At 41.4% G+C, this 25,983-nt stretch overlaps 1 protein-coding gene across 1 annotated transcript in view; it reads right to left on the bottom strand.

The window, feature by feature from the left end:
* LOC146379871 (uncharacterized) overlaps positions 1-25,983 on the bottom strand; it is an 80,492-nt gene that overhangs the window by 13,638 nt on the left and 40,871 nt on the right. The window contains exons 20-30 of the mRNA XM_084938744.1: positions 21,961-21,996; positions 21,814-21,867; positions 17,435-17,488; positions 15,232-15,285; positions 12,499-12,570; positions 12,039-12,074; positions 9,855-9,899; positions 5,860-5,892; positions 4,632-4,796; positions 4,304-4,358; positions 2,859-3,053 (exon numbers count right to left, since the gene is read on the bottom strand). Coding sequence (XP_084794870.1) covers positions 2,859-3,053; positions 4,304-4,358; positions 4,632-4,796; positions 5,860-5,892; positions 9,855-9,899; positions 12,039-12,074; positions 12,499-12,570; positions 15,232-15,285; positions 17,435-17,488; positions 21,814-21,867; positions 21,961-21,996 — 799 coding nt within the window. The remainder of the gene's footprint in view (positions 1-2,858; positions 3,054-4,303; positions 4,359-4,631; positions 4,797-5,859; positions 5,893-9,854; positions 9,900-12,038; positions 12,075-12,498; positions 12,571-15,231; positions 15,286-17,434; positions 17,489-21,813; positions 21,868-21,960; positions 21,997-25,983) is intronic.

Raw genomic sequence — 25,983 nt, 5'->3', positions numbered from 1 at the left:
AGTTCTCTCTCAGCTTCAGACGTACTTAGACGCAAACAACATTGCAGAGAAATTTCAGTCTGCCTTTAAGCCACGGCACAGCACTGAAACAGCCTTGCTTAGAGTTCTCAATGACCTATTTGTAAGCACTGACTCTGGACGCTCTGTGGTCCTGGTCTTATTGGACCTTTCCTCTGCTTTTGATATGGTCGATCATAACATTCTTCTACTAAGACTTGAGCATACTGTGGGTATAAGAGGCACTGCCCTCAACTGGTTTAAATCTTATCTTGCTGACAGGTCTTTTTCGGTTAATTTGGGCAACTTCTCATCTTCCTCGGTACCTGTACGCTGTGGTGTGCCTCAAGGATCTGTATTAGGCCCTATTCTCTTTTCGCTATATCTGCTCCCTCTTGGGGCAATTTTTGAGAAGTATAATATTGCCTTTCATTGCTATGCTGATGATATACAGATTTATTTTGAGATTACTGACGATCTTGCTATGTCTTTTCACTATTTTCGTGAATGCATGCGTGAGGTTAAAGGTTGGTTCAAGAGTAATTCTCTTGTCCTGAACGAAAAGAAAACGGAGATTGTGGTGTTTGATAGTAAAATCCCCCGCGACCAACTGTGTGCTGCTCTGATGCCTTTTGCTAGCTCTCCTTCTGATTATGCCAGTAATTTGGGCATACTACTGGATAGCTCGCTTAAATTTGACAAGCAAGTGTCTGCTGTTGTGAGGTCTAGTTTTAATCAGCTGCGCCTCATTTCTAAGGCTAAGCGCTATATTCCGCACATTGACCTCGAAAAACTCATTCACGCATTCGTGACTTCCAGGTTGGACTACTGCAACTCTCTTTACATTGGTCTTTCCTCCACCCTTCTCGTTAGATTGCAGACTGTCCAGAATGCAGCGGCACGCCTTTTGACAGGTAGCAGGAAGTTTTCTTCCATCACTCCTGTTCTTGCTGGCTTGCACTGGCTTCCAATTAAATACCGTACTCAATTTAAAATATTACTTTTCACCTACAAAACCATTAATAACTTGGCGCCGAGCTACCTCAATGAGCTTCTGAGGTTACACACTCCTGTCAGAGCACTTAGATCTGCTACCCAAATTCTTCTGGAGCAACCTCGTTCTCGGCTGAAGTCTCGTGGTGACCGTGCGTTTGCTGTAGCTGCCCCGGTCTTATGGAACAACCTTCCTGTTGCTATCCGGACGTCTGACTCTATGCCACTGTTTAAATCACGGCTGAAGACTTATTTGTTTAATCTTGCCTTTCCACCTAGTTAACACTTGGTGTGCGTTGTACATTTTTATCCGTTATGCTTGTGAACTACTTTTATATCTTATGATTGTCAAGGTTTTTATAATTGATACGTGCCAGGTCCTTTCTCTTTTCCCTCCCATCTCCCTTTTCCTATTTTATTTTTGTCAAGCACCTTGGTATACCCTTGGTTTTTTAGTGTGCTTTATAAATAAAGTTTATTTATTATTATTTTTCCAAACTCGTAATATAGGAAATGGACTGATTCTAATTCTTTTCTACTCTCCCGGAGTCGTCAAAGTGCTCTATAAAAAAAGCCACGATCACCCAATCACACTTTCTCTGACCTTACTGCTTTTTCGAACTGCATTCACACTCCAATGGACGCATCGGAGAACAACTGGGGGTTAGCATCTTGCACAAGGATACTTGACATGCAGACTGGAGGAGCCAGGGATTGAACCACCAACCTTCCGATCAGTAGGTGACCTGCTCTACCTCCCGAGCTACAGCCACCCGCATGTCGGGTGGCCAAAAGCGTAATATACTGACGATTCGTCACCTAGCATAAAATATTACGCGTTGGGAGTGAGAACGTTTTGTTATCCCATATCCCGGGTCAAGGAGTTCCTGGATTGGTTAGGCATAGCTCGCTTTTTTATCACACTGCATTTAACAAAGGGCTACTGGCAGATTCAGATGTGTGCAGAGTTCAGAAGAAAAATGCCTTCTCCACTCAGTATGGTTTGTACCAATTTGTCATACTTCCGTTTGGCTTGTTCGAAGGATTTTTGTGTAATATTAAAATGTATTTGATGATCCGAAGTGTGACAAGCATGCAACAAACTAGCAGAATAAACACACTGTAGCTTTGCCTCAGAAGCATGTAATATCACACCGCCCTGTCAGAGGAACTAAACAGCTGTTCTAAGTGCAAAGTGTCACTCACACAAACTGATTTTGTGCATAAACCCTGATTATGTAGCACTGAACCACAGAAATACATAAATAAACTTAAAATGAATTAAACTATTACTGACAGTTGTACAATTACCTGTGCACTGGATATGTGCACATCCAGGGCACAGAATTATTCAGTGTCTTCCCTTAATGTTCTCAACCAGCTCTGACTCCTCCAAAGTCGCTGCATGGCTGGCCTAACAAGTTAAAATGCTACACAGCAGTGGAGTGGTATCTTCCACAGCTGATTAGCCACTCTGTGTTGAAGTGGTGATAAATCACAAACAGCTCACTGAGATGGGTGTGGAGCATTTGTTGTCTTTTGCTCTGCTGACTTTCACTGATGTTCGCTTGTTTAATGATCTTGTTTTATGGGGTACAGTGAACATCAACACATCCAATTTGTTCATCATTGACACTGTTTTGATTTTAACTGTTGATGAAAGCGGTCGTAAATTTTGTCCCATCGCTTCTTTGCGATGCTGTGTTGTTACTTATTGCCCTGTTTTCATCAGTGTGAGGAGCCAGAACGGAGCTTTTTGTCACAGTGGAGCAGATATAACATTGGTGAGAGGAAGCTTTGTGTACAGGCAACATGAACCTGTCTGAAGGTACTGGTTCATAACTTTAAGAAACTGTGTCATATCAAACCTTTGAGGCCTGCGGGGCCCTGTATTCCAGGAGGTCCTGGGTAACCAGGAGCGCCATTTCTGCTAGGGTAGCCTGGAGTTCCCATGGAGCCTTTGGGTCCCGGTGCTCCCGGCTCACCTGGAGGACCCTTCACACCCTGGCAGGGTTCACACCTAGAGTGAGGAGTCAGGCTCTGTAGCAATGCTGGCAGCTGGTCTGTAGGGCACAGCCACAACATGAGAAGAATCTGTTACAATCTGCATCACACCTGCTTTTGTTACACACTTTAACAATACACTGTATTTTCCACACTATAAGGACTTAAAATCCTTTAATTTTCTCAAAAATCGACCGTCCGCCTTATGTATGAATTCTGGTTGTGCTCACTGACCTCAAACCGATTCAAACAAACAGAGTTACGTGCGGAGTAATCCATACTGTGCTTCAACATAATATTATAGTGTGTGTATAAGGACCCTAAAATGGCACCTGTTAAGAGACATGCTTACGAAGCGGATTTCAAACTCAAGGCTGTCAGTCGCGCAGTAGAACACGGGAATAGAGCAGCTGCAGAGAACTCAACATTAATGAATCTATGGTACAGAGGTGGAGGAAGCACGCAGAATGAGCTGAGTAAAGTTTGACTTATCTGACTGTTTTGTTTTGCTTAATGCGTCTTATAATCTACGGCATGTAATTGCCAGCTTTAGCCTCGTAGTTGCAGTTATTCAGTCTTATAATATGAATCTATAGGCAGTCTCTGTATTTTTTAGGTTTGTACTAAAAGCTTAGCCCAAAACAGCAGACAGACAGGACTGTGAGCAGCAGTTAAAAAGCCTGATAGTATAGACAACATAAGACTTTATTCAGACAACATGCTGAATTGTCTTAATTTTGCATTTTTGAAATGGCCTTTTGACCCTACAGAAGTCAGCAAAATACTGAAATACTCATTTCGTTACACTGAATCCAACGTTAAACCAGTTCTGAAACTTTTGGTCATTGTAAGAGGCAGAAAAGAACATTATTCAGCTCGTGTCCATGAGTGTATGCTTTCACAGCCACATCCACGCCTCATTTGTCACATCCAGTTTCAAAACACTGAGATGGCAACATTGGAAATGTCATCTCAAGGCTTCAGAACAGGACTTTACAAACCAGCAGGTGACAGTACAGTATCCATCTTTTTTATTATCTATAGGTGGGGAAAGGAGCTGTGAGAAAAAACATTCACTGGATTCTTCTTTACGTCAAAGGCTAAAAACAGGAAGGAGGTGATTTATTACGACTAACACGTTCATTCTGAGTTTAAGACTGTCTTTTACTTAAACTAGACTAAGCCCATTCGCCAATTTACTGCAACAAGTGGATATGGATGAAAAGCTATTGTGTGAAATGCATGTTTGAGACAACTGCGGCTTTGGTTTTTGCACCGCAGAGTGATGTGAAAACAAACAAATACTTACTACGCAGCACATCAGTGCAGAGCTTTACGAGATGTTCGTCTGAGGGAGGCTTACCCTGGAACACACAATTACACTTTGATTCAGCTGAAGCCACTCTGGGACTTGGAAAACATGCTCTGGCTCGTGCCTGCAGATTTAGAGGATCTTCTCAATGCTCAGTTCTCCATCTTCATGTAGCTCACACACACTGACAGCAGTGTCACAGTAACTCCCAACCCTGACCTCTCCAGGTGTGGCAGGAAAGTGTCTTTTCTCCAACATTTTTCAGTCCTTTTTTATTCTCACTGCTATGGTTGTTAACATCAGATAAGAAAGCAGGCACACTTACAGGTTTGCCAGGATATCCCGGTTGGCCCGGTTGGCCCGGTTGGCCCGGTTGGCCTGGCGACCCATCCTGTCCGGGAAATCCCCTGGGACCAGTGACACCCATGTGGCCCATGTCACCCTTCTTTCCATCGGGTCCTCTGGGGCCCGTGTCACCTGTCACTCCTTTCTGAAGCAGCAACAAAAGAGCACAAAAAAGTCACACTCTAAAGAGAGAAACAGTAAAACTGATGCGTATCTGCAGTTACTGACTGCTAAACACTTTTTCTTAACACTCCTAACAACTGCATAAGCAGATAAATAATACTAAGGCTTGTTGGAAGGTTGTATAATAGGTAATAACAGTGAACTACCTGGGATACTGTTACCTGTGTCAAACACAGGTTTGTCCTCGTTCAAAATCCTTTCTCTTGTAATGTAAGAATTTAAAACATCGTAGCATATCAACATTGGTGTTAGCTCGGCAGTCAGACACTGCAAACTCATCCTCAATCTCAAATCATTTTACATAATACAGCAACTTTCATCCACATGGCTCGGACATACAGCTTTTACCTCAGTCTTCTGACATCTGCTATACCAGGATGTAATAAAACCTTTACAGCTTTCTTAGTTTAGATCAAGTCAGTTGGAAACAATAAAAGCCAAGGCGCGTTCAGCTAGCTAGCTGAAACTGATCGAATCTGGTACTTCAACTGACAGAATTGGTGACAAATACAAATGCTTTGTCAGTCAAGAGAAACTAGTTTCTGTAAACCTGCCTAAGAACAAGTACAATGACTTTATAGGCTGCTGTTGTTGTCAACCTGCAGGTGTGCCACGCACGGGCGAAAGGTTTGGCAGATATAGGTGTAGGGCAATGACAGTCTTAAAGGAGCTTTAGCAAACAGTGAATAACAGTGAAGCTTTGCATATCTGCTTTTCTAATGATCAAAAAGCAGATATGTTTTGATGTCCTACAAATGGCAGCGACTGAGGGAAGTTGTATCTCCTTAAATTGTAATTCTGCAGACGGTAGAGTAAGTGTTTGATTTGCAGATGTGTGCATCTTAGGGAAAGAGTGCTTTTGTGATGTATATTTCTGCCCGGGGGCCCAGATTTCCACAGGCCTGAAGGTACTGGCTCTGTAAGTCTTTTATAGCAGCCATGCAGGCTTGACAGGCCTTCTCACTGTGGTGCAGAATAAGACAGAATGGATTATATCTAATACCGCAAAGTCTAATTCGACAAACCTCTCCTTTCCATCCCCTGGGTCCCACTTCGCCCTGACGGAAGAAGAAAAGAGAGTGGGGAGGGAGGGGAGGACGAGAGGAGGGGAAAATAGAGAAAGACAGTTAGAAACTTCTGCTTACATCAAAGACAGTATGTCAGAGAAACTACATGAGCTCCTCTGCATTGCTGATGCAGAACTGCTCTTTTCTGTCAAACCGATGACTTACAAAACATTTTAGATTGGTTATTGTAATGCATTTTATAAAGATCTTTCCCCACCTCTTTCTCTTAGTTGTAATGTGATGAAAATGTGGATTTCTTAGCCCCTAAAAACACGATCCAGTGGTAACCACAGCTCTATAAAGCTTCTACACTGCTGAATTACAGATTGGTTGGTATGTTCCATTTTCCATGAAATGCTTCCCTTTTTGCTCCAGACTTCCTCTTTCTTTCATGACCAGGTAATTGATTTCAATCATTTTAGGAAAGAAACTCTAAGAAACCTTACTAAAGCCATAATGCCAGGAGCTTACAGCACAATCTGCCAAAGGAACTTTCTCAATCACCGGCACTGCTGATGTAACAGGAAGAAAATCAATGTGAAATTAAGGTCAAAAGCCCTACAGACATCCACTGCTACTCAAAGACTCGAGAATGCATCCAGCAGTGCGACACTGTTGGTGTTGGGAAATGTTCATGCATGTTCAGTAGCCATTTGAGTTTCTGCTCAAACAGCAGCTCTTTGTTGCTTTCTATTCAAGTCACTGTGTGGATGCACTTCACACAAAAACGGAGCTTTCCAGTCAAAGGACTCACAGCATTTGTGGTTTCAGTTTTACAGAATTCAAGAGTTTCAGTTACCCTTCTTTGTCATTGGTCATCAATCAGTGTCCACAAGTGTTTCATAATTTTTTAGGTGAATAATATAGACCAAACACACAAATCCATAAAGCTAATATGAACAGCCATGCAAGAGCTTGCAGCTTACATTTCTTAGAATAATTAAAGAGCCTTCAATTGAATTATTCAATGAATTAATGAATAAACAGCCCATGTCTTGTGTTGTTAAAATTGAGTCCAGACGGAAGGTCTTGTTTTACGTAGGGAATGTTTTTGTAGCATGGGTAGAAGTTTAGAAAGACAGGATTGAAAACTGCAAAAAAAAACCCTAACCCAACATCTTTAATTACCCTACATGTTGAGCAATTTACAATGTTCAGCTCGGGAGACTCAACGTCCACTACAGCAGTTAGTCAACTCAGCAAACTAAGGTTAATGTGTTCAGGTTCCAGAAATTCTCAGCAGAATTAACCCTGTGGCTATCACAAAAACCACATATAAATGTACACAAATATTGTGTAATTGTTTTCTTATTTTACACTTTTGTATAATTATGGTTGCAGAAACCACTTCTGTGCATTTGTATTTTGACTTGAATCAACGCTCTAAACAAAGCTATTGAGAAATCTGTAGCCATAAAGTGCATGGGTGCAATACAGACATAATAAGGGTGCGGTCAGTAACAGACTAATCAATGACATAGTATGTTGCACAAGAAACATCCCTTAGGTACCAAAGTGACAGCTTCATCACTTCCTCTTGGGAAACAGAGGCACACCCACCCTTGTTCCCTCGAACTACAATCATATTTATTTTAGCCAGCAGGAATTAGGAAGTGTGTCTGAAGACACAAATGTCAAATTCATTTCAGAGGTGACACGCTTGTGATTCACCGCTGATGCATTTAGCCTGGAGTGCACATCACATGGAGGCTGGGCTATTCTCGACACTAAGGAATTACAGAGTGTGAACATTAAGCTGCATGCTGAGACATTCATGTGTCTCCAGTGTCGCACGCATAACCACACAGCCGTGGCTCAGTGTGATGCAACATGGCTGCTGCAGTACACACACACACCTCCAAGTTTACTGTCAAATCCTTGTCTTGGAACGTGAGGGGCAATGCCTCAGGGATCCATACCTACTGATAAACACTTCAATTACATAGATTAGGTGGAAACATTCTGATTTTTATGTTTTCTTATTGTGTTTATTGACATTCATTAAAGATGATAATTGCAATGTGGAAAAACATGCTAGTTCTATTATACTGCCCTGCTTCTCTAATCTCATTTCACCTTGTTGCCAGGAACAATCATCTGCCAACAGCTTGAAAATACTCCCCAACTACAATAATTCCACCTATTCAGCATTAGCAGTTGTTCTGTCTCTGCAGCTGTTTCTCGCCTCTCTCTGATGGATAACGGAGTGTTTCACAATTACATCTAATAGATTTCTTCTTATAGTAAATATCATGTAGGGCTCCTATTGTTTGTTTACTACAAACAATACTTTACGTGGCTCACAGTCAGTTCTGCGTTCCACCCAGGAGTGGTTCTTCAGCTCCTGTATCTAGCGAGCTTATCACTAGCAGGCCTTCCTCCATGTCACGATAAGAACAACAAAGTAGCTCAATTATATTTATCTGCTTCAGGTTCCACATGCTGATATTGCTCATGTTATTAGTAATACTTCTGCTTTTTCTTCTTTGACAAGTCACAGCTGCCAAAGCAAGTATGTGAACAAGCTATCTTGGTAATTAGTGACTTGTTTACACATACGTCAATATAAATTCACACGTTATTTTTGCTTGTGTGTTTTTTAAAGATATATTTGTACATGTCGTTCTACATCTGCGGAGCATTTTACACAGAAACAAATGAACCTGAGAGAAAATAGCTGAGAGGTTTCTCCATGTATGACTGATGTTATTAGACATAGATAAAATATCATTAATTTTACCTCCCTGAGCAAATCACTCATGGCGTTGTGTGAGCTAAAGTTATTAGACTGAGCTGTAAAATGTGTCTTTTTATTGCACTTCCAGCAGTCCTAGAGCTGCTGTCTGTCTCTCTAATCATCACCTTCAGATTTGTTCGCCAGTTCACGCCATCGAAACCTATAAACTGACCATTGATTTTCAGTTAAACGTCTGTATTTCAGCCTATTCTGACACGGTGTCTCCTCTGGGCCCTCCTCGCTGTTGCCAAGAATCTGAACCGTGGCACTGTGATCCTCAATAATGTGGATCTTAGCTTGAGCCTGAACAACGAAGCTGGCTGGGGCTTTGCCACGAGGGCCCCTGGAGTTTGTCTCCAGGGTCACTTATCAAGGCATATTAACTCAGCTTAGTCACCTCTCTCTGAGTGGCTGTTGAATATGTGCTTCCAGACTAGATTTTATGATTCTTTGTGTAAAGCACTGTTGCTGTTTCACTCCCCTCGTTTTCTTTTCTGTGTTACTGTGTTTTTAATGTACTGTTTTCTTTTATGGGTTTGATCACAAATCCATATAACACTGCTCTTACAGAGGCTTTTTAAGGTGCTTTATAAGATCACAATCAGGCAGTAAGTTTACATCAACTCATGATGAGCATGAATGTTGTGATAATTCTCATTCTCACCCACTGTCGTGGTCTCTGACACAGTATTTAGAGTTTGGTGGCTTGTTGGTGGCCAAATCCAACAATTCAAAAATCCAAAAACAATTTCAAACCTTTGCACCCAATTGTTGTTTTCAACAGCCACTAAGCATGTATGCTGTGCAATCATTCCACCGTTTGAACAGTTCAAAGAAAGCCTACAGTTACAGTCGCATTCATGATGGATGTGTGCAAACGTCTGACCTGATCTGTAAGGACTGTAATGACTTTGGGAGAATTTCTCTGAGGGCTCCAGTTTATTAGCTACAGATAGCTAAAGAAAAGAAATTCTAACAAGATACTGGTTTGGTCAAATTTCATCGATTCTCTATTTTTCCCCAACCTAAACTAGTTTAAAGTAACCTCATGATGTAAGCCTAAATTAGCTCCGTGTAAGTCCCATCCCTGTGTCCTTGTGGGGACATTTGGTTCAAGTAACTGTGCACACACACAAGAAACACACATTTTGAACACAGCGTTTGAAAACATAAGCTCCGCTGCCACCCAGTGGAAGCAGAAGGATTCTACACTCACCGGCACGCCGGGACTCCCCAGATCCCCGTCTCTGCCTCGCTCCCCCTGCAAAAGAGATACCTCATCATTGACTGGAGGATTGTGTGAATTTGTTTGCATGTGTGTGGGGCTGAATGTGTGTATGCACTGGTGTGTGCCTGTCAATGTCTTCATTTTATATGTGTGTGTGAGAGAGAGGGGCGGGGGGAGTGGAGAAAAGGTCATGATTACCACTAGCAGCCAATAAGGGAAAGCCAGAGTGAGAAGGGATAAGAATTGGCTGCTGGTGACCTTTAACAAACCTGACTTTTTTATCTCGTTTGTGTGGTTTTCCAACCACATCCTGCAGCAGAGGAAGCACCCAGAGGAGCTTTCTCTGTTCCTCTGGGCCATCACTCTGTCTGTCTGCCATTAGTGCATGTAAAAGCAACCAGTGCAGACAACAGTGGCTGCAGCAAAGCTGAGGTTTTACATTAAAGATCAGCTTACATTAGACGTCTTTGGCCTCTTACACTTGCTCTAAGAAACTGGAGCTACTTAAATATACTAAATACTCACTGCAGTCCAATGCAGTCATATTAATATTCAAGTAATCGCTTGAATAGTTGCTGCAAACATCTTTGTCCGCTGTGTCATCCTGTCAGAACAGGGTGTTCAAAATGTTCTTATTAAAATTAGAAGAAGCGAGGAAAATCTACCAGTTAAAGCCTGTATCAGAGAACGCTCAGTACTCATGCTATTTAAAAAAGTGATAATTAGTTAATAAGCAAAAGCTCTGCTGTTGCTTGATTTAACTGCTTCAGGTCAACAAAGAACTGTCAGGGATATTGTGTTAACAAGTGTCGCGCTCGAAACATTAGTATAATGTCAAATATATCATCTGTAACACTATATCTGATTTTCAGAATGAATTAAATTAGATGATGTCCACCTGTGTAAACCTTTCATGTCCACCTGTGTAAACCTCTGATGTCCACCTCTATAAACCTCTGATGTCCACCTGTGTAAACCTCTGATGTCCACCTGTGTAAACCTCTGATGTCCACCTGTGTAAACCTCTGATGTCCACCTCTATAAACCTCTGATGTCCACCTGTGTAAACCTCTGATGTCCACCTGTGTAAACCTCTGATGTCCACCTGTGTAAACCTTTGATGTCCACCTCTGTAAACCTCTGATGTCCACCTCTGTAAACCTCTGATGTCCACCTGTGTAAACCTCTGATGTCCACCTGTGTAAACCTCTGATGTCCACCTGTGTAAACCTTTGATGTCCACCTCTGTAAACCTCTGATGTCCACCTCTGTAAACCTCTGCTAGTTGATGTTAAAAAGGAGTTTTTTCCTTGTCCTCTACTGCTCAGTGGGCAAACTGTTGTTTCTCTCCATAACAGTGTAAAGTCCTGACCCTGGTATGCAGCACCAGCAGTTTTCATCTGACATGATGCCACATAAGTAAAGCTGGAGATGTACCGCCGATCAACCAATCACGGGACTCACTGAGAGGTCAGGACCACTGACCAAAAACCTGACATTCCCCTTCACAGGAACAACAGTATCACAACTGTTTGTTGTTCCCACTTCACAGCGATATGCCACGCCACAAACAAACACATGAAACCATTGTGCTAAAATCTTATTTTGGAACTGGTTTTATCATAATGCTCATGCTGTAGCCAGTGAGCTGTTGGTGTAACCTTTGCCTTTTCTCTAGTTTCATGTTTCTGGCCCTGTCTGCAGAAGCAGAAGGCAGAGCGTCGCTCTCTTTGCTTTTATATTCATGTCATTGTTGTTTAACATTTATTAGCTGAAACTTTGACTTCACATTCACATATTTGAATACTGCCCCTGGGTATTTAAGTTTGCTAAAAACTATGTTGTTATGAAACAGAATGATTAACAGGGTACCTCACTTTTTCTGGATATTTTAATAACCCCACCGCTTCATGAATTAGCATGGCACATGTGTTTTTGTTGAAAATGATTCAGAAACATACCTCTAGGCTCTATAACGGTTGTTTGGCCCTAGAACACGATCGATGGAGCGCTGCATCACTAATGCTATTCTTTAGTTAAGCTAAACCTCCTTGTGCTGAGATGGAGCTTAGAGCCTGTGGAGTCATGATGGATCGTATGTTCTCATGAAGCTGGTTAGTTTGGATGTGATTCCACACTGTGAATGAGCGTCGGGAAGAAAAGCCACCGTACCTGTGCTCCTTTGGACCCAGGTTCACCTCTCTCCCCCTGATGACACAACACTGAGTGTTAGAGCACGTCCACGTTACACTGTGGTGACAGACTTAACCAGAGAGAAACAACATGTCCTGTGGATTGCACACTGTGCATCAAACACAGCAGTATGTTCTGGATCAGGGCTGTTTATTGTGTCTTTATGTGTCTGGGCATCTGCTTTTGAAGTGTGAAGGACAACCTTCAGCACCATTAAAATTAATCATGTCATCTAAGCACAGTATGAATAATACATCAACAAGTATGTATTATGTTGCGCTGTCAACATTTCCACAGTACAGCTTGTAAATCATGTAAGCTCCTGACAGTTAGAGCCATAAATCATTCATCAAGTGCTGCCTCTGCTGCCTTTTCAAGACTTCATTATGGACAAATAAACCATGTTTTTTTGTATGTAATTACAAGAGTTGACTCTCACCTTATGACCTTTGAACCCTGGCAGACCCATGGCCCCTGGCAGCCCTGGAACGCCTGGTTCTCCGCTTGATCCCTGAGAGGGTGAACATTTCATTGATGTGGGAGAAAAGAAAAGATGCAGAGAATGTAAACCAGGTCTGTGATTGTTTGGTGTCCAGCACAGAGCCGGCACATTAAAGCCAGGATCTTTGGAAAGTGGTCAATAAATACCTCGGGCTCCAGATAATCATCAGCGTAGGTAAACGTGGCTTATAAAGATATCTGAGCGAAGACATTTCAAGTGTTCCTTTGCTTGTGAAATTATCATTTCTAAAATGCTGAAGCAAATTGTGCTTTGAAGGATGACACCTTGGAAATAACAAAGGTACCTGTAATTAAGCAGCAAAGACAACTTGGGTTCTTTTTTTAAACGGTTGACATTTGTGGGCGTAATTCTTCAGTAACATGTTGCTTAACGAACAAGCGACATAAAAAGTGCTGCTGTCACTCAGCAGGAAGATCCAGGCTGGTGAAATCAGTACTCGCTGACAGCAGGAATCTGGGTTCATGCTGAATTATCAGACTGTCACCTTTATGTAGGCTGGAACTGCTGGAACTGGGAGATTGTGCAAATGTTGTAATGTTTCCTGTATCTTTGTGCTAGGCACAAAGACACAGGAAACTGTATCTTTACAGGAGATCTATGAACACTAAACTATTCATAGAAATGTGAGACGTAAACTGATGAAGTAATAAATACATTTAGCATTATTGTACAATTTTGAGTCCACTTGTGCCGCAGGACACACCAAAGCACATTGGAGTCCTGAATATCAGGCAGTGTGTTAATGTTTGTACTTGTGCAGATCAACAGACGTCTCATCTATCATCACGTTTTTGTATTTAATCTCAGCAGGAGTCTGCAGAACAGGTCATGGGGACATGTCAAGATAATAAAACAACAAAAAGTGTTAATAGACCCAACAGCGACTACAAAACCAAAAAAATAACAGAAAATGCTTAAAATGGCCTTTTTAGCAACGCAAAGAATGACGTTATATGGCAGTGCTTAACAGATTTACTAGACCACCTGTCATAAAAACATTCAAGAAACCCCAAATATATTAGAAATAAAAAAGAATTGTTTAAAACTGAAAATGATATTATTTATTAGGCAAATAACAAAATGAAACAAGTAAGCAGTCCTTATTTACATATAATAACCATAAAAGTTCATATTTTACATGCCTTCCTTTGGCCTTGATAACAGCTGTCATTACTGCTGGCAGCGTTTTTATGGACTTTCGATAGTATCGTTTATTATTAAGGTCCAAATAGTTCCAGGCTGTTCCCGGACGCTGGCTTGTGTGCTATCTTTGAATCCATTGCTTCTCAAATCTGTGGATTCAAGTCACACTTTGACTTGGACAGTCCATCATTTCCAGTGTTCCTTTTTATTGGTCAAATAGTCTTTGGAAAGCTTTGAAGTACGCTTGAGGTCATTGTCTTTTTGGTATATGTACCATGACCTTCAGTTTGAGACTAGGGCTACGTCCACACGTACACGGGTATTTTTGAAAACGGAGATTTTCCGTTTTCGTTTTAAAAAATAATCCCGTCCACACGTAAACGCAGAAATGAAGGAAAACGCTGCTAGGAACATGCCAAAGCAACAGGTGGCGATATATTCCTAACCGTGTAGAAATGTTGGCCAATCAGAAGTCTAGAAGCCTCGGTGGGAAAAAGTAAACAAAGCTGGGGCATAGAAGCAGAACCGAGTTGTATGTGTGGAGGGGCAGTAACTGTGTGTGTATATGTAAGCATTTAAACACTGCAGAGAGTACAATTAACAGTAACAGTATTGTAGAAATTCATTTCACCGAAACAATAACGTGGCGCACAGTGTGACGTCAAAAAAGGCCAGATTTAAACCTAGTGGGAGTTTCCCCCCAAAGAGGGACAAAAGGACCCCTGATGATCCTCTAATCGCCTGAGCCAAGGTGTGAAACTGGGTGTGGGTTTATATCTGGGACTCCCCACCATTTGACCTTAGAACTGAAGAAGCTTCTCGGATGAGAGGTGAAACGTCTTCAAGCAACTTAAAGAAGTCCAGACGCTTTTCTTTGCAAGCTCCTTTGACTACGATGACCTGGATGACTGAGAACCTTCACAGACATTTTGGTTTGTGTCATTACGTTGGTTTACTGTCAGCTAAAATCAATATCATTAGCAATAATATGGTGATATAATATTGATATTAAATAAAATTGTGACTTTTAAAGAACTGTGAATATAACAAACTAAAGAGAGAATGTTAATATTGGTGACAGCGCTGTTTTCTAGGATAATGTTGCTTACTGTTAAAGCTGGCACCAAAAACAGAGACTGAGTCAACCCTACAGACACATGTAACTGGGTCAAACGTTGTTGAGTTGCAGCTTTGTACATATGTATGATCTCGTGTCAGTAACATGCATCATGCATTCGTTAGCCTGGTTATTCTAACTTTAATGTTATACCAGAGTCAGGGTAACGTTATTCTCTTAAATGTAACATTTTATTTAAAATATAAATGTAATGCGTTTACAAAGCAATTCGGTCATGTCACTGCAGCATCTCATGTTTTTCCATTAGTATCACATGATTAGAAAAGTTAAGCAGATGTAAGAGGATGTAGCCACAAAGCTGCCTCAACGTTTTAATAACTGTTCAAATTGTATTAAAATGGTCAACACAAAGGTAGCCCCCCACTCACCGTCAGGCCTGGTGGACCAACAGGACCAACCACTCCTGGATCTCCACAGCTCCCCTGAATGAAACACACACACATCCGTCTGAGCTCAGCTCTAATGCAGTTTTTGAAGATCAAGACAGGCACAAGGGTCATGGAGGGCACATCAGTGCATGGCTGCTATTTGCATTCATATAGCTGCAGCGCAGCACACGCTGCAAAGGAGATGAGTGAAGGTGAATATAAATCACACAGTAGAGTGATTCATCACAATCCTCTCAGCCAGTCCCATTACTGTTCTCTTCCCTGTTAACCAGCTGTGCTAATCAAAGTAGCACATCACAAAAGTGTCTGACTAAATTTAGAGGACAGAGAGCTTTTCCAAGCACCAGAACGGCATCGCTGTCAGTGCCAATGTGGGAATTTGAGTATTACAAACACTGTGCTGCTTGCAAGCACTATTTTAATGCTGCAGCTGGTCGATATGGAGTTGATTGCACTTACTTTTATGCCGTCTTCAATCGCAGAACTGAATTAGCTGAAAGAGCTTTTATGTGCTGCACCTTCTGTTTGGAAGCTTCACCAAGCAAAACTACAAAAGTTGCTTCCTTTTTAGGAGCCTTATGTTTTCTTAAGGATACAATGTGCATAATTTATATGACTACATTTTCACATTACACTTCACATTGTCATCCTATATTTAAAGAAATAGAGAGAAGCGTGATATTCAAACCTTTCTCAGAATCTTACAGTTTCCTGGTCATGTTTGTGCTTAAAATGTTAATGTATAAGAGGTGTGTGCTGTAGGCATCTACAGTGGCTAACAATAAAACTAGCTAACACTAATATTGCTTTCCCATTGTACCTCTACTATAGTAATCAGTGCCACAACTGTGCTTGAGTACAGCACAGTAACAAATGAACTCAGTCATCTGTTTAGTTTGATTGATGAATTTAAACTTAATCTTAGACCTCGCGGTCACATCCACTGGTGAGGTTGAAAATTGCTCTGTTTTCAAGCAGAACAGTGATTTGGTTATAGTCGTCTAAGCGTTCATACTGTCACACTGTGACGAGTGAGAGACGGCTCAGACTTGTGCTGTTTGGCAGGGATTTCAAATAAAATTCAATCTTTAAGTTAACATGTAAAAGTTTCTCTCAAGGATCAGTAACTACTTTAGAAACATGGCAGCACAACATATCTGGCTTTGTGAAAGGAGAACTCAATAAATAGTTCATGCTATGCATACTTACATGATTATGAATCTCAAACAATTTCTACTAACAGATGCCCCTGAATCAATACAAATTAAGCAGACTGTCCAACCCCAGCTCCTCGTTTCTCATCACGTGTTCCTGGTATATTAACAGGCCCTCGGAAGTTTCCAGGAATTTAATGGGGTGATGCGAAGGCAAGGAAGCCTTCACCTGCATTCACTGTGCATGTAAGCCTTTACAACAAATATACTGGGCTCAGTACAGGCTGCTTTAATGATACAAGTCTAATCTCACTGACTAATGTCTATTTATGTTGCCTTACAGATAGGTTGGAATGACCACTTTATCAAGCAGCATTTTCCTGCTCAGCACAACAGCAAAGAGGCCATTTTCACCTTCATATGCATGAAAGCATCTTCTACCCCTCCTTTCCTTCCATCTCTGTGCCATGCATGCTGTGCTGAGTATACAAATTCCAAAGGGCTAGGAAATATGCATTTCAAGGTCAGAGAAATATGAACGTGTCCTCATGCCCCCTGTGCTGGTCTCTGTGAGGAGCCTCAGACTGATCTCATTTCTGAAGCTTTTTCACACAAGTTAAAAAAAAAACTGTTTTTGATTTTGAACAATCTGGTTTGAATTTGTCTCTTTGAAATTATCCAACTTTACACAAGTGCAATAGCAATTAGGCTTGTGTAATTTGTGTATAAGCACCTAAATGAGTTCATAGTGTGAAGCCTAATTCTGCACAAATGCTTTTGCTGTAAAGAAATTTGAGTATCTGCACATTAAGAGTCAAAAGTATGAACCATCTTTGGCATTTATTCAGAAACATCTACACACTGATTCCAAACAGTTTGACTCCTGCTTAGAAAAATGCACTTTTCTCCACGGGAACATCAAGAGGAGAGGAAGGGTGCAACATCAGAACGGGCTGAGAATAGCCAAGCGGCTGGGGAGTAGCAGGCCATTAGCATAATAACTAATTAAAAACATTCAACACACAGACCTTGGGACCATCTCGGCCAATCTCTCCAGGCGGCCCCCGGGGCCCTTGGGCTCCCTGGATGGAGACAAACATTAGGGGGAGGGGGAGCAGGATGGGGGTGAGAGAGCAAGGGAAGGAGGAGGAGAGAGAGAGAGAATGAGATGAAAGAGACAGACACAGCGCTTTGGGCTGAATGTGACAGAGTGCGTGACGGCTTAGTCAGGAGGCACTGAGGGAGAAATGAGATGGCTCAGGTCCACTCACACCAGGAACACACACACACACACACACACACACACACACGCACACGCAGGGGCATCTACATTTGGACAGTGGTGTGCGTAAACACACACAGAGTTTGCATATTCAACAAAGCATTCTGCTGTATCAAGAGCGCAGCTTGAAGCTGTGTGTTAGCTGCTCTATCTTCCCACATGCCTTCACAGCAGGAAAAAAAAACACACAAATAAATTCTACTGTCCTGAAATATGCGAGACTGTAAGGGAGGAACAGGCAGCACAGAGCTCTTTTATTAACAGTCAAGATAGGAAGAGGCAAAAAAATACCCAATACACTTATCGCTGTTACTGCTGATTCGTGCGTGTCTGCAGATACAGGCTGCAGAAACGGAGCTGGAATTGATCTGTTCCTAACTCTGTTATGTGTTATGCTATTCCAGTAAATATCTGTTTATTGTCAAAGAGAAATTTGATGTTTTACTTTGTATTATTTAAGTTTCTCCATATATTCTGGATCATCCACTGAATGTAAAAAGCAGTGATTGCACGTGGATATGCTGATGTCACAGGAGATAGATTAAATTCACAAAACCAACTCCCAAAATTTGGGATACTTTGTAAAATGCAAACATGATGGGTGCATTGGGGGTGATTTTAGTTATGTCGCAATCTGCATCCTTCGGAGGGCTCGGCATTCGTGGTCTACGTGGGCCATCAGCTGTCAGCTCAGAGTTACTGTGTGTTTGCAGACAAATATGAAAATCTAGTGTCAACCCTGCAACTCTGCTCACAACCAGAACAAGGAGGTTTTTGGTGCAGCACCTTCTGTGCAAAGATTTTGTCCAGCAAGCCAACAACCTCCAAAACCAGTGCCCACCAGTCAGGGAATGACATTTTTCTTTTGGAACATCTCAAATATTATCCCCACCTGGCCAGTGGGAAAGAATGCAGGCTTAAGGTACTTCACCTGTCACAACCAGAGGCTACCTGAATGTATTTACTTACCCAGCAAGTTGGAGGAAACATATGACTGTACATGATATATAAGGAGCCAAAGCACAAACAGGCACATTGGAAATGCCAAACATAATGGGTGTCAGCTGGGTCAGCTAACAGTAAGTTTGAAATCTCTTATATTTTATAATCACAAGAATGTATGTGGTTGCCTAGATACAAGGGGTGGCTCATCCCGCCCACACACTTTCCTCCTCCCTCTTGACTCAGTGTGCGTGTATTAGTGTGTATATGTGTTGTGCGTGTCAGATAAGTCAGAGGCCCACTGCAGGCATAACGTCATAGCTGGGTTCTGTTGTACTGACACAAATAGAAAGAGGAGGATGAAGACTCAAAGATGAAGCTGGTGGTTGTGGAAAGGCGACCTTTGTGCAGCCTCACATTGTAGAGCAGTCTGCAAAAAACAGACCAATGCTGAACTGATACAGAAAATATCTGCCATTAATCTCATTTCTGATTCAGTTTTCTGCAGTGTAGATGTGCCCTTAGGTCTCAGCACGATTCACTGAGACCCTCCCTCACTCCAGCTGTACTGTCCCACTCTGGCCATAGGAGGGTGACAAAGCTGTGAACGACGTGTCCAGCCATTATCACCGAGCAGCGTGTGCTCTCCAGGCTCTGCTGTAATTGCATTTCTCTGTGTGTAATCTTGTTTACCAGAGGGGGGGTCTCCATACTGTGTGTACAGCTATAACCCACAGCACATGCTGGTCTGACTTTTGGTCTACAGCAACAGGCACTTGCAGCCTTAATGATATTGCCAAATAAATCAGTGAATGGATTCATAAGGATCCGTGGCTAAATTAATGATCTCATTATGAGCTAACCGCAGGGACGGTAGTGTTCTGGAGATGGCACACATAAAACTGAACAAAGACTCATTCTGAGTCCGAAATATTTTGTTTTGCAGACACATATGGTGAAAAAATGATGTTGGACACTGTGATTCTAAAAGTAGGAGCCCCTATAGACGAGAGAAAAGCTAAGACAAATGTTTTGCTGTGATTGCACTTTTACAAAGTAGCCTAAAGAACTATGTTCACTGTGGTATTAATATCTTAAACTCTGAGGTTTGCAACCCTATATTTTTAAAAGAACAGCAATAAGGTCTTTTGTGTAAGAATACTAAACAGCTGTTGATGTGTATCCGTTTAAATGATTAGAGCATTTATCCCCTAATTGCCAAAACTTTGGAGAACAATTTTATATATGGTGTATCTGACATCCTTGTGTTGGTGTTGTTCCTGCATCATTTTATTAACCACCAGGGTCAACATTGCAACTAACCAATCATGTTGTTGTGTGTCGCAATTTTGCGTGAGGAAAAAAATGTGTTTATATAAAATTATCTTCTGCAACAAATGGTAAGCAATCAAGTTACTGTTGCAGGTTACAATTGTCATGCTGGTTTTCTAGTGATAGCTTTTAATAGCATTAGCTAGCTTCTTGGATAGCATTAGCTAGCTTCTTGGATAGCATTAGCTAGCTTCTGGGCTAATGCTAACTGAATACTCAGACAACTTGATTGATCAGTTGCAAAGTTGATCCAGTAGCCTATACGGAGAGGGTCATCACTGACCTTAACATGCATCAGGTTTCAAGTGAACATATTAAAGATAGCATTCAAGCTAACATCTACCCCTTTATAAGGAATTTTTGTGTATTTGGCGTAGGGGTGGGCGATATAAACGATATACGATAGAAACGATATAAATTTGGCCAACGATAGAGATTTTGACTATACCACTCTATCGCGATAGCGCATGTTGATGATGTCATCAAGCTGCGCCTGTTTTGGTCGAAAGCATCGCAGCGGCTACAACCATTATCATCTGCAAATTATGGCGGGCGACAGTCATAGCAAAGAGATGAAGCACTTTTGAAATATGGGGAAAGCCAAAAACTGCGCTTCCTCCACTTCCGTAACATTGATTCATTAATGTTGAATTCTCTCGCAGCTGCTCTATTCCCATGTTGTTGCAGTATATTAATAACTAACCTCGTATTGTGGATGAATGATCTCAGTTGTTCTCCTGACTGAAGTTTGCCCCGTTTATAGCATCTTGCTATGCGATTGCATTTGTCCCTAACCACCAGAATCCCTCACGTTAACTTTTATCGAGTGGAAAAAAAGTTGGCGTCCATCCTCCAGCTTCACTGTGCTAATGTTATGCTAACATAGCTGTGTCGCTAGCAATCACGTAGCACAACATTATATACCAGGTAGTCCAACTTCAGTAACCCTACAAACGCCACTGCTGTTTAGTTTTCTGTCTTCATTTATGTTGGAAGTGGTAGCAGAGCCGTACGTTTTAATTAGCTTCAAAAATCTCTCAGTCAGAACATGGTATGAAATGTTTAGGTGTAAACTAGCGAGCTAACTTCCTGTTAACTTGTAACTCCGTTAAATTTAATAAATTCTGTTTTCATGGATGCATGGATGTAAAACTTAATTGTTACACCCGATAAAGCAGCAACGCTGATGATTTAATTAAAGATGAAAGAATTTAGACCGTTTTTAACTCTTAGTGTTTGTTTGACTTTGGGACCTGAAGCTGACGGAGTTTTGGACCCAGATTACTCCGCAAAGCTCCTCACTACGGCAGCCGTAATGCTCCGACAATCCATCAAGCAGTGGAGCTTACCAAAGTTGTACTAAAACATTTTTTAACAGATTTCTGCACGGCCAAATCAGTTCGAGGTCAGTAAGCACAACCAGAATTCATACATAAGGTACACTCTCGATTTTTGAGAAAATTAAAGGATTTTAAGTGTGCCTTATAGTGTGGAAAATACGTTATACAGAAGAAAAGAATATATCGTGATATATATCGTTACCGCACATGCTTCAAATTATATCGCGATATGAATTTTAGGCCATATCGCCCAGCCCTAATTTGGCGTATGCAATCAGAAATCTTAGAAGAGCTTTAAAGGCAGAATGCATGCAAGGGACTTTATTTAAAAGGTAATGTGCTGTAGTCTCTGAAACCTTTTTATTTAACGTGGCTACCCTAATCATATCCCTCAGTGATTTACTGGGCGACCTGAGGGATGTTCATTAGTTAACAATGTCCTAATTTGCTGTGAATACTTGAAGAAACATTTTAAAAAGTGGAAGCAAATGAAAAGAGATGTCATACTAACCAGTGTTCCCTTTATTCCAGGGGGACCTTGTGGGCCAGGCAACCCCTTTTCACCCTAAATGCAAGAACACAAGAAATGAGTTAAGGTCACCAACTTGTGTCACCAACAGTTCTGACACAAGTTAGTTTCAGAGTTTACCAGAGGTACCTGTAGACCTGGTTCACCAGGAGGTCCCCGCGCCCCCTGTGGATTACAGTAACAGAAGGACATGATTACATAAAGCTGTATTTAGTCTTCAGCTCAGCTTCAGTGAACTGCATTTTATTTTTGTTCAAAACATTTACATGCAAAGGTAATGTGACAATGATGTAGTAACTGTCTACAGATGTCAAATAAAGAGTTTATATTTGAAACTGTGAAACGGTGGGAGCCAGTGTCTGATGATGAAATATGGGCTTTGTTATGACAGTTTTCTAAATAATTCCACTGCTGCTTCACTAAATATGTAAATTGTATAGAGGACATATATATTGGTCACCATCTTAGTGATTCATCATCACTGGCTTTGAAAGTTTAGCTTGAAAATTGTGTGTCATCAGAAAGAGCAGCTGACAGAACGTTCGCCTTGAGCTCCGTCTGTTAGACTCTTTTTGTTAAAGCCTTTGCAAAATGAGTGAGAGCTCCAGACCGAGCAGGCGAACAGATCTTGAATAGAGAACTTTTTTTGTAAACTGCTGTTTCAGAGATCAAACGTAAGCTGTCCAGCTCAAATAAGGTTCTGCTGTTGTCACTACAGCTGTCTGCATACGCAGGAGGCAACTGTTCACGTTTCAGCATTCAAGCATGCAGCTCACGCTGGTGTTCATCTTCCACTACAGCTAACAGTGGTGGTTCTTGGATTCTGCTATGAAAAACTTTGCAGATATAATAATTTAACCTGATTGAGGTAATTATCACTAGGTGGTTACGTTACACAGTGCTCTGATTAAAGAAATGCAGAATTATTGAAGCATTGACTTCCCACCTGTTAAATTTTTATCATTAGAGAAAAAATTACCAGTAATCATCCCACAGATGTAATATTATCTACAGCTACTCTTAGTACCATTGATGTTAAGTTAGACTCTTTTTCTCCAATTGATCTTTCTGAGTTAACTTCAATAATTACTTCCTCCAAACCATCAACGTGTCTTTTAGACCCCATTCCTACAAAACTGCTCAAAGAAGTCCTGCCATTGATTAATTCTTCGATCTTAAATATGATCAACCTATCTCTAATAATCGGCTATGTACCACAGGCCTTCAAGCTGGCTGTGGTTAAACCTTTACTCAAAAAGCCATCTCTAGACCCAGCAGTCTTAGCTAATTATAGGCCAATCTCCAACCTTCCTTTCATATCAAACATCCTTGAAAGAGTAGTTGTCAAACAGCTAACAGATCATCTGCAGAGGAATGGTTTATTTGAAGAGTTTCAGTCAGGTTTCAGAGCTCATCACAGCACAGAAACAGCTTTAGTGAAGGTTACAAATGATCTTCTTATGGCCTCTGACAGTGGACTCATCTCTGTGCTTGTCCTGCTAGACCTCAGTGCAGCGTTCGATACTGTCGACCATAATATCCTATTAGAGCGATTAGAACATGCTGTAGGTATTACAGGTACTGTGCTGCAGTGGTTTGTATCATATCTATCTAATAGACTCCAATTTGTGCATGTAAATGGAGAGTCCTCTTCACACACTGAGGTTAATTATGGAGTTCCACAGGGTTCAGTGCTAGGACCAATTCTGTTTACATTATACATGCTTCCCTTAGGCAGCATCATTAGAAGACATAGCATACATTTTCACTGCTATGCAGATGACACCCAGCTCTATCTGTCCATGAAGCCAGATAACACACACCAATTAGTTAAACTGCAGGAATGTCTTAAAGACATAAAGACCTGGATGGCCGCTAACTTTCTGCTTCTTAATTCAGATAAAACTGAGGTTATTGTACTCGGCCCTGAAAATCTTAGAAATATGGTATCTAACCAGATTCATACTCTGGATGGCATTACCTTGGCCTCCAGTAACGCTGTGAGGAACCTTGGAGTCATTTTTGACCAGGACATGTCCTTCAACGCACATATTAAACAAATATGTAAGACTGCTTTCTTCCATTTGCGCAACATCTCTAAAATTAGAAATATCCTGTCTCAGAGTGACGCTGAAAAACTAGTTCATGCATTTATTACTTCCAGGCTGGACTACTGTAATTCATTATTATCAGGATGTCCAAAAAACTCACTGAAAAGCCTTCAGCTAATCCAAAATGCTGCAGCAAGAGTACTGACAGGGACTAGAAGGAGAGAGCATATTTCTCCTGTTTTGGCTTCCCTTCATTGGCTTCCTGTTAAATCCAGAATTGAATTCAAAATCCTGCTCCTCACATACAAGGTCTTAAATAATCAGGCCCCATCTTATCTTAATGACCTTGTAGTACCATATCACCCTATTAGAGCACTTCGCTCTCGCTCTGCAGGCCTACTTGTTGTTCCTAGAGTATTTAAAAGTAGAATGGGAGGCAGAGCCTTCAGTTTTCAGGCCCCTCTTCTGTGGAACCAGCTTCCAGTTTGGATTCAGGAGACAGAAACTATCTCTACTTTTAAGATTAGGCTTCAAACTTTCCTTTTTGCTAAAGCATATAGTTAGGGCTGGACCAGGTGACCCTGAATCCTCCCTTAGTTATGCTGCAATAGACGTAGGCTGCCGGGGGATTCCCATGATGCATTGAGTTTTTCCTTTCCAGTCACCTTTCTCATTCACTATGTATTAATAGACCTCTCTGCATTGAATCATATCTGTTATTAACCTCTGTCTCTCTTCCACAGCATGTCTTTTATCCTGTCTTCCTTCTCTCACCCCAACCGGTCGCAGCAGATGGCCCCGCCCCTCCCTGAGCCTGGTTCTGCCGGAGGTTTCTTCCTGTTAAAAGGGAGTTTTTCCTTCCCACTGTCGCCAAAGTGCTTGCTCATAGGGGGTCATATGATTGTTGGGTTTTTCTCTGTATCTATGAAGCGCCTTGAGGCGACTTTTGTTGTGATTTGGCGCTATATAAATAAAATTGAATTGAATTGAATTGAATTGAAAGTGTACACTGGTGTATCAGCATACTTTGGATTCCCAGTGTGAATCTTTACTGATGCAGATAAATTAGTTGTGGTTGTGTAAGTGTGTAATAGAGTCAGCTGTGTAAAATAAGGCTGATAAATGTGGACACAGGCAGGTGTGTGACATACAGGCTTTGATTCAGAGACAACATCAGGGCCATCTCATCAAAAACACATCCTGTTTGCTTCCTGTCGTCTTTCCTAATCTTTCTACGTGGAAGTGTTTTAGTATTTCAGCAACTGGTTTAACTCTTTCCCCGATAAAGACCACATTAGACAATAACATTAACAGGCATTCAAGAGGGAAAGAGTTAAGGTACCAATAAGATGGCCAGGGAGACAACAAGTACTCTAACCTTAAAACCAATACATAAACACAAAGAGTGAAGCGGGTCCTGTATTAGAACATTCATCATTCTCATCCATCTTTCAACAATGCCGCGAGCCTGAAACACCATCATACTTTCACCTTGAGGTGAGCAGAGGGCCAAACAGGGAAAGGGTGGAATGACAGATGGACTGAGAAACAAGAAAAGTGCTGTAGCCCAAACAGCTTTGATATATCGCAGGTGCACAGAGATTAGATTCATATGTTAGTAACCACAGCTCTAATCTCACAGCTGGAACAGGAAAAACAAGCCGATACCACATAGAGACATGTGTTGGAGAATCACGCCTAACTTGCAGCATGGTATCGCACTCGTTTCCTCAAGTACAGCATCGATTTCAGTGTCTGAGAATTGTACCAAGTTCTGTTTCAGATGAACCTTTATGATAGAGACATTCATGTTTTTGTACTTGACAGGTCTTCCTTTGATTAAAGGTCAAACACTGGGTACAACAGTACTGCCTGTACTTGCAGATCGCTCTGTAAATATATGAATAAAATGAATGAATATCATTTTAGAACAGACGTTGGCATCTAGAAAAGGACCTAAAGCTGGATTCTGGGGTAGTGGAGCTGAGTAACACCGACGGTCAGGTCACCAAACTGGGAGGAAGAGTTTGGTGAATCAGGAGGAGGAGAGTGAAGCACGTTACTCTTTAACTGTTGACCTGATGGTTGGTTAGCAGAACTG

The sequence above is a fragment of the Perissodus microlepis genome, chromosome 9, assembly GCF_051167445.1.
Source record: "Perissodus microlepis isolate ML-2025 ecotype Zambia chromosome 9, ASM5116744v1, whole genome shotgun sequence".
Lineage (NCBI taxonomy): Eukaryota > Metazoa > Chordata > Actinopteri > Cichliformes > Cichlidae > Perissodus > Perissodus microlepis.
The sequence above is the reverse complement of the archived record's forward strand: the minus strand, read 5'-3'. Positions and strand labels throughout refer to the sequence as shown.